The sequence below is a fragment of the Saccopteryx bilineata genome, chromosome X (assembly GCF_036850765.1).
Source record: "Saccopteryx bilineata isolate mSacBil1 chromosome X, mSacBil1_pri_phased_curated, whole genome shotgun sequence".
Lineage (NCBI taxonomy): Eukaryota > Metazoa > Chordata > Mammalia > Chiroptera > Emballonuridae > Saccopteryx > Saccopteryx bilineata.
Genome location: NC_089502.1, coordinates 128,412,561 through 128,428,550, shown reverse-complemented (window position 1 = coordinate 128,428,550; position 15,990 = coordinate 128,412,561). Strand labels below are relative to the sequence as shown.

At 44.2% G+C, this 15,990-nt stretch overlaps 1 protein-coding gene across 2 annotated transcripts in view; it reads right to left on the bottom strand.

Annotated features, from left to right (window-relative positions):
• Positions 1-15,862, bottom strand: part of APOO (apolipoprotein O) — a 66,889-nt gene extending 51,027 nt beyond the window's left edge. Inside the window, exon 1 of one of the 2 annotated variants that reach the window (XM_066248987.1) lies at positions 15,615-15,862. In XM_066248987.1, coding sequence (XP_066105084.1) covers positions 15,615-15,623 — 9 coding nt within the window. In that variant the 5' untranslated portion in view covers positions 15,624-15,862. The remainder of the gene's footprint in view (positions 1-15,614) is intronic. The other variant, XM_066248986.1, reaches the window with a different exon arrangement.
• Between the last annotated feature and the right edge of the window lie 128 nt (positions 15,863-15,990).

Genomic DNA, 15,990 nt, shown 5'->3' with positions numbered 1-15,990 from the left:
ATGAGCCCGCGCTCAAGCTGGCAACCTCGGGGTCTCGAACCTGGGTCTTCCGCATCCCAGTCTGACGCTCTATCCACTGCGCCACCACCTGGTCAGGCCATATTCTTGATTCACCAAAAGAATATTCCCTCACTCCCAAAGGAGCATTCAGTACAGTACCCACCCTTTATACAACAGTCCTTGCTAATCCGGAGGGCCACACACCAAACTGGTAACAAAGGATTTCTGAGAAGGGGGTGAGAAGTGAGTGGACAATGGAAGCCTTATAAGTACCCTGATTATATTGTTTTGACTTTTTTCAAGGAAAAGTCATTCAGTATTACTTCTACAATTTTTCAGTAGGTATTTTCTCATCTCACACTCCTTAGGATGCTCACTATCAAAAAATCAGAAAATAACAAGTGTTGGCAAGTATATAAAGAAACTGGAACTTGTACACTGTTGGTGGAATTGTAAAATGGTGCAGCCACTATGGAAAGCAGTATGGAGATCTCTCAAAAAGTTAAAAATAGAATTACTGTATGACCCAGCAATTCCACTTCTGGGTATCTATCCAAAAGAACTGAAAGCAGGATCTTGAGGATATATTTGCACATCCATGGTCATAGTAACGTTACTTACAATAGCCCAAAAGTGGAAGCAGCCCAAGTGTCCATGGAAAGATGAACGGGTAAAGAAAATGTGGTGTCACCCTGGCTGGGTTCTCAGCTGGTTAGAGCACTGTGCTGATACACCAAGGCTGCAGGTTCAACCCCTGGTCAGGGCACATACAGGAATCAACCAATGAATGCATACATAAGTGAGACAACAAACTGATGAAAGGAAAAAGAAGGAAGGAAGGGAGGGAGGGAGGGAGGGAGGGAGGGAGGGAGATGAGAAACAACAACTTCTAGTTGCAGCACCTTAGTTGTCCATTAATTGCTTCTCATACATGCCTTGACTGGGGTGTTTCAGCCAAGCCAGTGACTCCTTGCTCAATCCAGTAACCTTGGGCTCAAGCCAGCGACCTTAAGCTTCAAGCCAGCAACCATGGGATCATGTCAATGATCCCACACTCAAGCCGGTGACCTCGGGGTTTCAAATCGGGGTTCTCAGTGTCCCAGGCTGATGCTCTAACCACTGCCCCACCACAGGTCAGGCCAAAGTAGTAATCTTTTTTTTTTCTGACAGAGACAGAGAGAAAGTCAGAGAGAGGGAAAGATAGGGACAGACAGGAAGGGAGAGAGATGAGCAGCATCAATTCTTTGTTGCGGCTCCTTCGTTGTTCATTCATTGCTTTCTCATATGTGCCTTGACCGGGGGCTCCAGCACAGTGAGTGACCCCTTGCTCAAGCCAGCAACCTTGGGCTCAAGCCAGTGACCTTTGGGCTCAAGCCAGCGACCATGGGGTCATGTCTATATGATCCCGCACTCAAGCCAGAAACCTCGCACTCAAGCTGGTAAGCCCGTGCTCAAACTGGCAACCTCATGGTTTCAAATCTGGGTCCTCCGCATCCCAGTCCAAAACTCTATCCACTGCACCACTACTGGTCAGGCCAAAGTAGTATACTGAGTCAGAATTTATTGCAACTACTTATATAACAAATTAGTAAAAGAAATTTACTTTTAATATGTAATCATATGGCTTCCATTTCTAAATGCCTTCAGATCAAATTTTTATATAAAAAATCAGTCTCAATAGATTTGAAATAAAAATGAGAAAGCAGATTATAAAATGGTATTTGTTTAAAAGGGGGGATTTGTGAGGTTTTTTCTTTTTTTTTTTTTTTTCTGAAGCTGGAAACAGGGAGAGACAGTCAGACAGACTTCCGCATGCACCCAACCGGGATCCACCCGGCACGCCCACCAGGGAGCAACGCTCTGCCCACCAGGGGGCGATGCTCTGCCCCTCCGGGGAGTCGCTCTGTTGCGACCAGAGCCACTCTAGCGCCTGGGGCAGAGGCCAAGGAGCCATCCCCAGCACCCGGGCCATCTTTGCTCCAATGGAGCCTTGGCTGCGGGAGGGGAAGAGAGAGACAGAGAGGAATGAGAGGGGGAGGGGTGGAGAAGCAGATGGGCGCTTCTCCTGTGTGCCCTGGCCGGAAATCGAACCCGGGACTTCTGCACGCCAGGCCAACGCTCTACCACTGAGCCAACCAGCCAGGGCCAGTGAGGTTTTTTTCAAACGTCAAACTGAGGGTACTTATGTATGCCTAGAAATGAGTCTGAAAAGATGTTAACAGTAGTTATCTACAGATGGTGGGTTTTTCTAGTATTATCTGTATTTCCTGAAGTTTTTACACTGAATGTTGGTTTGTGTTATAATATGTAAAAAACAAAAATGGCTGGCTCATGAGGATATTCTAAAGAATTTACCACAAAGCATACAATGGGGAAAATGTTTTAATCAGTGATGATATTTTTGGAATAATTATATTGATCAGTGACAGTGTGTTCGGAAGAAATATATTGATAGAATAATTAAATATGTCCTCTCAAAACGACTGCTTTGATGGGCACTCATTTGAATGTATACATTTGGGAGCACTTACATTTCAATAACCATACAAACCACAATCACTTCAATCTGTTTCATAGTGAAGGGCTTACGCAGCCAGAATTTTAAGAGTTCAGACTTTAAGCAACAAAAAGAAAAAGTGTTGCCTGGATGGATAGCTCAGTTGGTTAGCACATCATGGCAATATTGCAAAGGTTGTTACAATAGTTCAATCCCCGGTCAGAGCACATACAGGAAGGTCATTGCTTCTCTCTCTCTCCCTTCCTCTCTTTCTCAAATCACTTTGAATAAAAACTGTCTTCCAACTATGACAAACACAGAACTATTTTATGACCAACTTTCAATTCTATGCTGGAGTAGCTGATATTTTCTAGTTCTTCCTCATCCACTATAAACACACTGTGGCCTAAATAGATGACTAAAGAAAAAAATGAGGCTGTCTTTAAGAATAACATTTATCTTTTTCTCACAGAAAGCCAACTTCTATTTTATCTTCAGAGAGCAGAATTCACCACAAAATTAGGTCAGCAAAGTAAAAAAAGGATGTTTCATCTGTAATTGTTTCATTTTTTACTCATTAAAAACCATTATCAGATTTTGTTAAATTCACCCAAAAAAAGTAATAAATTTGTCTGATAAACAGGAAAGAAATCTCAGGGCCAAAAAGTGAGATAATTGTTTCTTTGGGCAGGTTTGGAGTCATCTGGTTGGGCTGTTCTGGTTTCACAGACTTGGAACACAGAGGACATGTAATTTACCATGTTTCAAATATTTTGAACTTCCTCATTCAGTCAGAAATTTACCACTGCTTATCCAAATCTACAATATATGTACAGTATATATATATATTTTCATTTTTTCCTCTCTTTCTCGGAATGCCATCCCAAAATCCATTCATTCTTTCCTGAGTTAAGGGAACACAGGTAGGAAACAAAGTCACAGGGGAACATCTACTTCAAGACATGTCTTTCAAATGTTTCTGTATTTTCAAGCAACTAAAAAACAATCTACATTTTCTAAGAGGAAGGGCTCTTCTGCCAAAAGTGAAGTCTATCTAGGTTTTACTTCCTAATAGATCGCTGTGCACACAGAGACAGAACATTTCCTAATAACTTTCGTTTCCTAATAGACCACTGTGTGCACAGTGAATGCCACGTTCACTGACGACAACTGTCTTCCACCTCATCTGTTAGTCACGGGCTCGTTCGTCTTTAAGGAAAAGAAAACAGAAAATTTCTTTTGAAAAAGAAATCATGTGCAAAGCTCAAGTCAGCTATGATAATCTGGATTCATAATGAAACTTTCTGCAAAAACAAGTAACAAAAACAAGAAAAGTCAGTATTTGGACTACATACAATTTTTTTTTTTTTAGAGAGACAGAGACAGACAGGAAAGGAGAGAGATGAGAAGCATCAACTTCTAGTTGTGGCACTTTTTAGTTGTTCACTGATTGCTTCTCATATGTGTTCCGATGGGGGGAAAGGGGCTCCAGCTAAGCCAGCGACCTTGGGCTCAAGCCAGCGACCATGGGACCATGCCCGTGATTCCACACTCAGGCCTGAGACCCGGCACTCAGGCTAGCAAGCCCGCGCCCAAGCTGGTAACCTCCGGGGTTCAAACCTGGGTGCTCGCGTCCCGGGTTGATGTTCCATCCACAGCACCGCTGCCTGGTCAGGCTATACACAACAACTTTTAAGTGTTCCCAAATAATGTGACTTCATGAAAAGGTTCAGAATCAGTATTAGCCAAGTGGGGTAAGCCATCATCAGAGGATTCAGTAAACTTGTTAAAGTCCTCCTATCACTTGGTGCTTATGAGTCACTAGTTGAAGCCGTAATGCGACACATGAATCAGCCCCTCTATAACTCAAGAGAAGATTCATTTCAACAAGCATAAAGAAAAACAGGCTGCTCTTTCAAAAAGACTGACATTTGTGAGATGGGGAAAAAGAGAAAAATGTGGCATTACTATTTTCATATATCCCATTTAAAAAAACCAAAGGAATGAATAGACATATCTGAAAAGAAAGAGAACACTGGGTACCCCCCATCTAAAGCAATGAACATGCACTTGTGAATCTATCCCTAGCTCCCACAGAAGGCTCCTCAATCTTACCCAACTGAAGACATCCTTCTGTTGGAGCCAGTGTGCGCTCCGAATAAAACACACTGCACTGTCCAGGTATCCGTCCTGGGAGCACGCTGTGCTCTTTCTCTCCCTCACCCCCAGGCGCTGTTACTTTTACCTTTGTCTCTCCTATGCTCCAAGTACCCCTTCTTTTGCCTTTGTAACTTGTTTCCTGAGTCCATTCTTCTACCACTCATGTCTACTTCTGTGACTTTCTAAATAAACTTTCTCTTACAGTTTGAAAAAAAAACCCAAAATACTGTATTGCTTCAAAAAATTAGAAAGAAGCAGCAAACAAACAGTGATTATATTTAAAAGGCCTTTAGCCCTGGCTGGTTGGCTCAGTAGTAGAGTATCGGCCTGGTGTGGAGTCCCGGGTTCGATTCCCGGCCAGGGCACACAGGAGAAGCACCCATCTGCTTCTCCACCCCTCCCCCTCTCCTTCCTCTCTGTCTCTCTCTTCCCCTCCTGCAGCCAAGGCTCCATTGGAGCAAAGTTTGCCCGGGCACTGAGGATGGCTCTGTGGCCTCTGCCTCAGGCGCTAGAATGGCTCTGGTTGCAACAGAGCGACGCCCCAGATGGGCAGAGCATCGTCTCCTGGTGGGCATGCCGGGTAGATCCCGGTTGGGTGCATGCAGGAGTCTGTCTGACTGCCTCCCCGTTTCCAACTCCAGAAAAATACAAAAAAATAAAAATAAAATATATATATATATATATATTTAAAGTGCCTTTAAGACAATATTCATTCAAAATACAGCTGCAGGCCCTGGCTGGGTAGCTCAGTTGGTTAGAGAGTTGCTCCTACACGCCAAGGTTGTGGGTTCAATGCCTGGTCAGGGCGTATACAAAAATCAACAACCAAATGCATAAATAACTGGAACAACAAATCAGTGTTTCTCTTTCTCTTTCTAAAATCAATTTTAAAAAATACAGCTGTACTATCTATAATGCTATTATCATGCAGACACAGCTTACTATTCAAAGTTACAGGCTCTCAGGATATTGAAAACTCTACAACCCTTGTTCTTGTTTCTACAAGTTTTAATATACAATGAACATGAGTTTTAAAATCCACTATATTAAGAAACTGGCACAGTTCAAGCTTTCTAACAAAACTAACATGAGGTTACGCAATTAAGAATAACTCAGCAAAAGTAAAAAACAAATAACCTCTAAGTTCAAAAATATATCTTTAGACTGAGATTTCTTTTCCCTGCAAATATCTACACGGTTTCATGTTACATGCACTAACTCTAAAATTCCATGTAAGCATTATTGCAGAAAAGTCAACTGTACAAACTCTTTTAATCCCTTCATTTAAAAAATCTTTTGGTGGCTTCCTGTTATATTATAAATAACTCAACTCTCAAATATTTGAAATAGGTATGTATGTTTGCTATAAAGATTTCTTCCTTTTAGAGATTTGTTATATATCTAATTACTTGCAGTAATTTTAAATGTACCATACAAATAAACATCAAAATTCATTTCCTAGCCTCTAAGAAGTTCCAGTTTAGTCTAGAAAGGACGCGGGTGTGGAGTACACATCCATACAGATTAGAAATTAAACTTTTATATCATAAAAGTCTACAAATATGCATAGGCCCCATGGGGTAATAAATTCATTTATCAAAAATGGCTAGCACGTTATCTGCTGTTCTCCATTTTGTCTCTGCCCCTCATTCCCTCAAGGTATATTTAATTCATTTACTGCTTCCTTCTCTTCTGCCAGTGTTAGCTGCACATGAAAGACGATGCGTTTTAGAAGTAGATGGAAGAGTGTTACAGTGGCCTAAGCACAATTCAGTTTCACATGAGAAGTGAATTTATCCATGTCTGATCTACTTTTGATGTTTAAAAAAATGTTTATTTCACTGGTTTTAGAGGGAGGAAGGAAGAGAGAGAGAGAGACAGGAACATCTGTTCCTATATGTGCCCCGACCAGGGATTGAACTGGCAACCTCTGCACTTTGGAACAACAGTCCAACCAACCGAGCTCTCTGGCCAGGGCTGATCTACATTTAAAAAAAAAAATAGTATTGATTGATTGATTTTAGAGAGAGGAAGGGGGAGAGAGAAAAGAGAGGCATTTATTTGCATTCTACCTAGTTTTGCATTCATTGATTGCTTCCCTGATGTACCCTGACCAGGGATCAAACCCATAATCTTTGCATTTCGAGGCTACACTCTAAACCAGGGGTCCTCAAGCTTTTTACACAGGGGCCAGTTCACTGTCCCTCAGACCGTTGGAGGGCCGGACTATAAAAAAAAAAAACTATAAACAAATCCCTATGCACATTGCACATATCTTATTTTAAAGTAAAAAAACAAAACGGGAACAAATACAATATTTAAAATAAAGAACAAGTAAATGTAAATCAACAAACTGACCAGTATTTCAATGGGAACTATGGGCCGGCTTTTGGCTAATGAGATGGTCAATGTGTTCCTCTCACTGACCACCAATGAAAGAGGTGCCCCTTCTGGAAGTGCGGCGGGGGCCGGATAAATGGCCTCAGGGGGCCGCATGCGGCCCGCGAGCGAGCCGTAGTTTGGGGACCCCTGCAACAGACTGAGCAATTGGGCAGGGCCTGGTCTACATTTTATAGTCCTGAGTCCACAGTGCTAACTGGAAACTCCAGATCACTTCAGTGGACAGAAGTACTGCAGAAGGAATTGAAAACACTTGACATTCATATTGTGCTTTGTAGTTTACTGTGCTTTTCACAAACATTATCTCATTTGAATCTCCCAAATATCCTGTGCATATTATGGAGGGGCATATTAGTGTCCCCACAGTACCCTTGATAACGAGATTCTGAGAGATAAAGAAACCTCATTCAGCCTGACCTGTGGTGGTGCAGTGGATAAAGCATCGACCTGGATCACTGAGGTCGCCGGTTCGAAACCCTGGGCTTGCCTGGTCAAGGCATATATGGGAGTTGATGCTTCCTGCTCCTCTTCCACCCCTTCTCTCTCTCTCTCTCAAATGAATAAATAAATTATTAAAATTGTTTTTTAGAAAGAAACCTCATTCAGGCCACTCAGCCAGAAACCAGAACCACTACAACTAAAAGCTGAGCCTGTGCTCTCTGACCAAGCCCAGCAGTAAGGGCAGTTTCCTCTTCTTCATGATCAACCATCCAACATCATTCACGGTTGAGAAAGGAAACACATCCCGTTAATTCTGCACATAAATATGTATTTATGTGAGTAAAAAGGTATTCACACGAATTCCTCATGGAGGATTCCCTTAGAGATGCTTAAATTGTAAGGGAAGAAAAATAACACTCAAATAATATTCAATTAAAATAAAGTTACAGTATTTCTTTTCTAGTTTACACATGGCTTCCCTTTTCCATTTAGCAGTGTAATTCTCCCCTCGGTTTGTACTAGTAACATATTATTCATGGTAAGAAAATTAATTACAGAAAGTAAGATAGGCAATAAAGGCATATTACATAAAGACCAAACAGCTACAAAGAACATGTGAGGTAATAAAGCCCTACAGCCAAAGATACAGTCGGCTCCTCTGAGCAGTGAGCGCCCAGAACAAGTCACAGCTGTCCTTAGGGAAGGAACTGATGCAGACCAGCGTTCACTAGGTAACCTTCTCACCCTCGTGCATCTGAAGAGTCTTCATCTCCTGCCCACATCTCTCACATGAAAACTCCACGGCCTTGGGCTCCTTGTCAACTGAAGATCACCTCTTAATGTCCACAGATATTTCAACAAGCCCTACCTCTTCAAAATCAAATTGTCATCTCCGCCCAAACCAAACCTGGCCTTTTTCGAAGAACCCTTTCCCATTTCAATGAGTGGTTCTAAGAGGCACTGGATTTTCTAAGCCAAAAGCTTGAACGGCACCCTTGACTTCTCCTTCTCCCTCCTCCGCCACATCCAGTCAACTACCAAGTTCTGAATAAATATCTTCGGAAAGCCCCCATTATGTGCACCACCATAACACTACTGTAGCAGCCTCCTACGAGAGGCCAAGTAAGAGCTACTAGCAGATCATTTATTGAGACTCACTTTACACCGAGCACTGTGCTAAGCTTCATGCCTGAGTTCATTTAGTATACACAACAATGAGGTTGGTGCTAGTCTCACCCTTGTTTTATAGATAGGGGCCCAGCTACAGAGAACCTGGGTATCTTCCCCACCGTAACACAGTGAGGCCCAAGGTCTCCACATTGCACTAAATTCTGTGCCCTTGTGTGCCCTTTTCTGCTCTACTTGGAGGCCCTTCCAAACTTGTCTGTCCAGCTTCAAAGGTCAGCGCAAGCATGGCCTCCTCTACAAAGTCTCCTAATGCCACCTGCTGGCACTCCCTCCTCTAGGCCAGTGGTTCTGAAAGTTGGTTGCAAGCTCTAAAACCTAGATGCCTAGATGCCAACCCTGGAGATTCTGCTGGCATTGTTCTGGGTCCAGCCCAGGCACCGGGACTGATAAAGGCCTCGGGGGTTCTAGTGTGCCAGTCAAGCTTGAGACCCGCTGCTCTGAATTTCCCCAACACTTTCTACATCAGAGCATTTACCCCACTGCACTGGAATGGGCTGTTTATGTTTGCGCTAACAGCACTGTGAGCTCCTGAAATGCAAGTTTCACAGTCATCTGGGGCTTTGTGTGTGTGTTTTTCAAAACTAGAGGTTCCTGGACCTCGCTTATAAACTAAATCTGATCTGTGGCCAGGGCTCTGGAAACTATTTGTTCCTTGACTAATTCTGATGTGTGGCCAAATTTGGGGGCTCTCTCCTAGGTAATAACTGGGTCTCTTCATTTGTACCCACAAGGGAGCGGAACGGTGCCCAACCCATAGCTGGACCATGATAAACATTTGTGTAATGAGTGGAATCTAGTAATGTGAATCCGGTAACTGGGTGTATGCAGTCGATATTCAAGCTTCCTGAAGCATCACTCCAAAAAGCTACTTCCTACAAAAAAAAGGCAAATACTGGGCAGCTTTTCAAATGTGTTTTTTCTTTCTTTTTTTAAGTGCCCTGATCAGGAATCGAACTGGAAACCTTTGTGTACCAGGATGATGGTCTAAGCAACCAAGCTGTCTTGCCAGGGCTAAAGATTTTATTTATTGATTTTAGAGAGAGGAGAGAAAGAAATGAGGGGGAGGAACGGGAAGCATCAACTCCCAGTAGTAGCTTCTAGTATGTGCCTTGACAGGGCAAGCCCAAGGTGTCAAACTGGCGACCGCAGCATTCCGGGTTGATGCTTTATCGACTGTGCCACCACAGGTCAGGCTAAAGAGAGAGGAATGGAGAGAGAGACAGGAGTATCAACCTGTTCCTGCATGTGCCTTGCCCAGGGATCGAACCAGCAACCTTTATGCTTCAGAAGGAGGATCTAGCTTACTGAGTTTTTTAATCCAACAGTGCCCCCTGCTGACCTGAAGATGAATAGTTTAATCAAAACAATAGTTACAGTTCAAATATTTTAATTGTGTATGCACATATCCAGTCAAACACACTGTACTTTTTCCACCAACGCCTATACTATCAACTCCTTTGTCCTCCAGTCCCAGGTGACCCAAGCTGGTAACTCCCCAAACCAGAACAATCCTACTATTTGCTCTGTCCCCACTCCAGGGCTGCAATTACAAGACCTCCCCTAGCAGCTCTCAGCAGAACCCTCAAAGCCTCTCACTTATCTTTTTTGCTCCTTGGTCACTGCCCCTTTCACATCCCGCCACACTCATAAACTCACTCACCTTGAAAATACAAGAAACCATTCATCCACCAATTTGCCTCAGTTCTTGCTATTCAAAGTGTGATGGGAGAGCAGCAGCATCGATATAAGCCAGGAGCTTGTTAAAAGTGGAGAATCTGAGGCCCCATTCCAGATCTACCGAATCAGAAGCTGCATTTTAAGAAGAGTCACATGCACGTTACAGTTTGCAAAGCACTGGCTCTCAGCGACTAGGCCTAACACTACCATTTGATAACTAATATTTTAAAAGTAACTCTTTTCCTATCTTTAAATAAAATTCATCATCCACTTACACATATAAGTCCAAACAAAAGAGACCACTAGACTGATTTGATGGTAACAAGGGAAAGATCTTTAAGAATTATATTTCAGTATATAAATGCTCAACACAACTAAATTAAAGATCTGAAGAACCCAAGTACTCAAAGGTGGTGGTACCATCCAGATGAGAACCACTGGTCTACAATCACTCCCATCCTTCTCCGTCCATCTCACAGGAGGGAGGGAATATCTCTCCGCCTTTTAAAGCTGAGGAATTCTCTCTTGTAAAAGCTCTCCTCACATTCTTCCCTAGGCCATAAACATTGCCAAATCTTGAATACTGCAACAACCACAAAACAACTCTAGAATCTTGACCCAACATGTCCTTCCAGTGAGCATATTTTACCTCCTTCCCTTGACAATCAAGCTTCTCAATCACTGTGCACATTTACGCTTCTCTTAGTCACCAACCATATTGACTTAGCTTCCACTTCCATTAGTAAACCTACATATATCATGAACACTTTCCAAGTTGCCCAACCCACGAACACATCGCCAAACTCATCTAACTCATCTTTCTGTAATGGGCATTGCTGCTTGCACGTCCAGTCTCCATTCCCCCACTGTGTACACAAATTCATTTCTCTCCCATCTGGTTAAGGCAAAGTGACCATATCCAGAGATGACCCTGTAATTAAACCAATCAGAGCATGACATTCCTCTTGTGATCGCTGAAGGGTCAGGGGCAGACAGCTGACCTAAGTTGGTCCAGTCAGACTGGAGAAAGAGAATAATCCAATAATCCAAGCTTGGGAGTTTTGTCCCCTCCCCCCATTTCTCTTGACCTAGTGAATGGGAAGCATATGGTATACGCAGTCACCTTGCAACTACAGGGGAACCAAATCTCACTGTTGGAAGCCAAGAAGAGACTGGGTCCTTGAGGACATTGTTGAGCCACAGGAGTCCACCCTTCCTCTGGTCTTTGTCAGATAATTTTCCTTACTATTTATGCAACTGGGTTTTCCCAGCTGAAAGCATCCTAACATAGCCTGTCCTTGAAACTTTCCTCCCTTAATTTTCTAAATATCATTTTTTTTGTGCTTCTACTTCTCAAAAGTTGCTCCTTGAACATCTCTGGCCTCCCCTTTTCCTCTGCCTACTCCTTGTACTTTGGTGTTCTCTTGGTTTCTTGCATCTTTTCTCCTCCAACTACAAGTGGTTTGTTTTTCTTTAAATCTTTTTTTTTTTTTTTTTTTTTTTTACAGAGGCAGAGATAGACAGGGACAGACAGACAGGAACGGAGAGAGATGAGAAGCATCAATCATCAGTTTCTCGTTGCGCATTGCGACTTCTTAGTTGTTCATTGATTGCTTTCTCACATGTGCCTTGACCGTGGGCCTTCAGCAGACCGAGCAACCCCCTGCTGGAGCCAGCGACCTTGGGTCCAAGCTGGTGAGCTCTTTGCTCAAGCCAGATGAGCCTGCGCTCAAGCTGGCGACCTCGGGGTCTCGAACCTGGGTCCTTCCGCATCCCAGTCCGACGCTCTATCCACTGTGCCACCACCTGGTCAGGCTGGTTTGTTTTTCTTTAATGTTTATCCTTTTGTATCTTTAAACTTTTTTTAAGACTTTATTTTAGAGAGAGAGACAGAAAGCATGAGAGAGAGAGAGAGAGAAGGGGGGGAGGAGCAGGAAGCGTCAACTCCCATATGTGCCTTGACCAGGCAAGCCCAGGGTTTCAAACCGGCGACCTCAGCGTTCCAGGTTGACGCTTTATCCACTGCGCCACCACGGGTCAGTCTCCAACTACAAGTTTGAATCATGTCAACTCACTATATCTTTCCCTGACACCACAGAACTGAGTCACTAGCACATCCCTCGATGGAGTGCCAGCGCTGATGGTCCTCAGCTCACCCCCCTCAGGAGCTCCTACTTGACTCTCAAAACTGAATTTAAATGTCTCCTCTGTGAAGCCTCTCCTGAAGTTCCCAGGAATTCTTGCCTTTTTGTGCCGTGGACTTCTTAAAAGACCTTTTTTATTATTATTCATTTTAAAGAGAAGAGAGAGAAGGGGGGAGGTGCAGGAAGCATCAACTCCCATACATGCCTTGACCAGGCAAGCCCAGGGTTTCGAACCAGTGACTTCAATGTTCCAGGTTGACGCTTTATCCACTGCAGCACCACAGGTCAGGCTGTGCCGTGGACTTCTTTGGCAGTCTGCTGAGCCCTATGGACCCCTTTCCAAGTAGTATTTCTAATTAAATAAAATGCCAATTAAATTATAATAGTTATAAAAATATTTTTAAACCCAAAATCTGATGTAGTAATATGTGCTTCTTTACTAGCCCATTAAATAAAAAGATCTAACAGTGAGTCCTGTAACTACTGTAATTCTAAAGTAATTACAGCATAAATGATGAGCATAAATGACATCTGCAACTGTAATGTGATGTGAAAATGTCACTTGCATTGGTTTTGGACTTCTACTGGTGACAGGTACTGCTGTTGTGATTTGTTGCTGTAGTTGCTGATTAAATTAATGGCTCCCAGGGACCACACCTTCTCATATCCATGATCTTATGATGGAGTTTCTCATCACATTGACACTGGGGTTGTCCATGTGACTTGCCTTGACATCAGCAAATGTGATGCAAACAGGTAAGTTTGCATATTGGGACTTGCCCTTTTGGAATCCAGTAACCATTCGAGGAAGCCCATGTTCGGCACATTGAGGGGTACCAAGCCCCCAGACATGGGAGTAAGACCACCTTGTAGTGTAACCACCAGCTGAATTCAGCTGCTGGGGGATGCCAGAACTGCCCAGCCAACCCCACAGATGGTGAAAATAAATCACTGTTGTTTTAAGGCCCTGGCTTGTAGGGGTTCATTCTCCCGCAATAGATAACTGAGACAGTTACCTACACTCATAAATGAAGAAATTGCTAAATTTCAGTTGGAGATTGGTGAATATAAAGATTCTTTTTCTGTCAGCGACCAGGGACTCCCTGGATTCCACCCAGACATTTTTAGGGGCTGAGGACCACAAGTTAAGAACTCCTGGTTAGGCAGGATCCTGCTCCCCTTTTTACTCCACAGTACCTTGTTGCTACCCATGTAAACTGATCTCAGCGCACCTCTTGCCCATGCAACCCTAACACTGAGCTGAGCTTCTAGCACAGGGGTCCCCAAACTTTTTACACAGGGGGCCAGTTCACTGTCCCTCAGACCGTTGGAGGGCCGGACTATAAAAAAAAACTATGAACAAATCCTGATGCACACGGCACATATCTTATTTTAAAGTAAAAAAAAAAAACAAAACGGGAACAAATACAATATTTAAAATAAAGAACAAGTAAATTTAAATCAACAAACTGACCAGTATTTCAATGGGAACTATGGGCCTGCTTTTGGCTAATGAGATGGTCAATGTCCGGTTCCATATTTGTCACTGCTAGCCATAACAAGTGATATGACACGCTTCTGGAGCTGTGATGTGTGTGTCACATATCACCGGAAGTAGTACTATATGTGAGCCACGCCGCACTTTGCGGCGCCGCCACATACACAGGATGCTCCTCTTACTGACCACCAATGAAAGAGGTGTCCCTTGTGGAAGTGTGGCAGGGGCCGGATAAATGGCCTCAGGGGGCCGCATGTGGCCCACGGGCCGTAGTTTGGGGACCCCTGTTCTAGCACATAATAGGTGTTCAACACAATTTAATCAAATGAATGTAATCTGCTTATGGGATCTGTCATCCTGACTAAACTGAGCTGTGCCCTGGCCAGATAGCTCAGTTGGTTAGAGTGTTAGTGTCTCCCCATACACCAAGGTTGCAGGTTTGATCCCTGGTCAGGGCACATACAAGACTCAACCAGTGAATGCACAACTAAGTGGAACAACAAATCGATGGATGTTTCTCTCCCTTCCTCTCTCCCTCTCAAATAAAAAACAAAATGAAATAAAAACTGTGAGCTGCCTTAAGATAAAATGAAAGCAAATGCTTAGATGGTATTTCCATGTGCCAGAGCCCCTTCCAAGTGCTTTACACATACTAACTTCTTCATTCCTTACAACAACCTATGAGGTAGATGCTATTCCCCCAATTTCACCAATAGGAATACAGGTACAAAGAAGTTAAGTGACTTGCCCAAGGTCAAACAGCTAGAAAGTGGCAATGCCAGGACTGGAAGGCAAAATCTATGTTTTGATTCTATAGCCTTTATTAATGTGCCCAAAACTCATTGTAAGAGCTCAACAAAACTTGAGTAGTATTTTTGAAATTTCAGTAGCACTATTTTATTGGTGCTATGCTTCTTGCAGACTATTTCTGATAGCTTCATTTGTTTTTCATGATAGAAACTACTATTTACTTTTTTAGTAGAATCTACGTAAAAAAGCAGACTTTCAAACAAAGTCTTCACTGTAGAAGTCGATTTCTTTCAAAGGACACGAATTCATAAAATGTAAACAAACAAGTCGACTTGTCCATACTAATGTTCACTAAGTAAGACAGCAAAGCTCCAGCTTCACCCCTCACCCAGCCACGCCTATGCCAGCAACCCCCACATTCCGCAGCAGCTTCTCAGGACGGCCCTCCCCCGTTCACACCACTACGTTCTGAAACCTGACCCTGCCAAGCAACCAAAACCGAACCCCCGCACTGCCCCGAGATGGCCTCACTCTACCCACAAACCCAAGAGGGCACCAGCGGGGAAAAGGTGGATATTTTGGGGGAGTACTTTAATTTTCCAAAGTGTTTCATTCAATAGAGTACGAACCAAATGGCCCCACCCACCCACCCCGGAGTCTCACGCCTCCGCCCGGCAGCCGCTGGCTCCAAGCGGACAGGTGAATAAACCGCGGAACCAAGAAGAAGCCAGCCCGAAAGCGAGAAAAAGCCTCGGGGTGAGAAGGGCCTGGTCCCCGCAGGTGCCCCTGAGAGCGCGGGAAGGGCTCCTGGAGGCCGGGAAGGGGCGGTGACAGTTGTGACCCGGCTCCACGCTCTCACCTTGAACATGTCGCTGGCAGCGGCGGCTCTGAAGGGGTCACCCCGGCATAGGCCCCGCCCACTACGGAGAGACGGCTACGGCGGCCGAATAGGGCCCGGATTCTTCCGACCGCAAGTGGGCCGGGGAGCAGGTGACAGCGGTACAACTAAGTAAATTCTGCGAAAGCTTAGTTCCGAAGCCTAGAAGCGACGTCCCTAAGCTGCAGAGCGTCGCGCTTCGCGCGGCGTGTGCACTTAAGCTCCGCCTCCCGGAGGCTCCGCCCCTGCACCGGCGGTTGCTAAGCGGCCATAAAGCGCCAGCTCAGTGTGGGCGGCACGGGGCGGTGCTGGGAATTGGCTTTCGCCGCCCTGATTGGGCGCCAGGAACGTGGGCTGG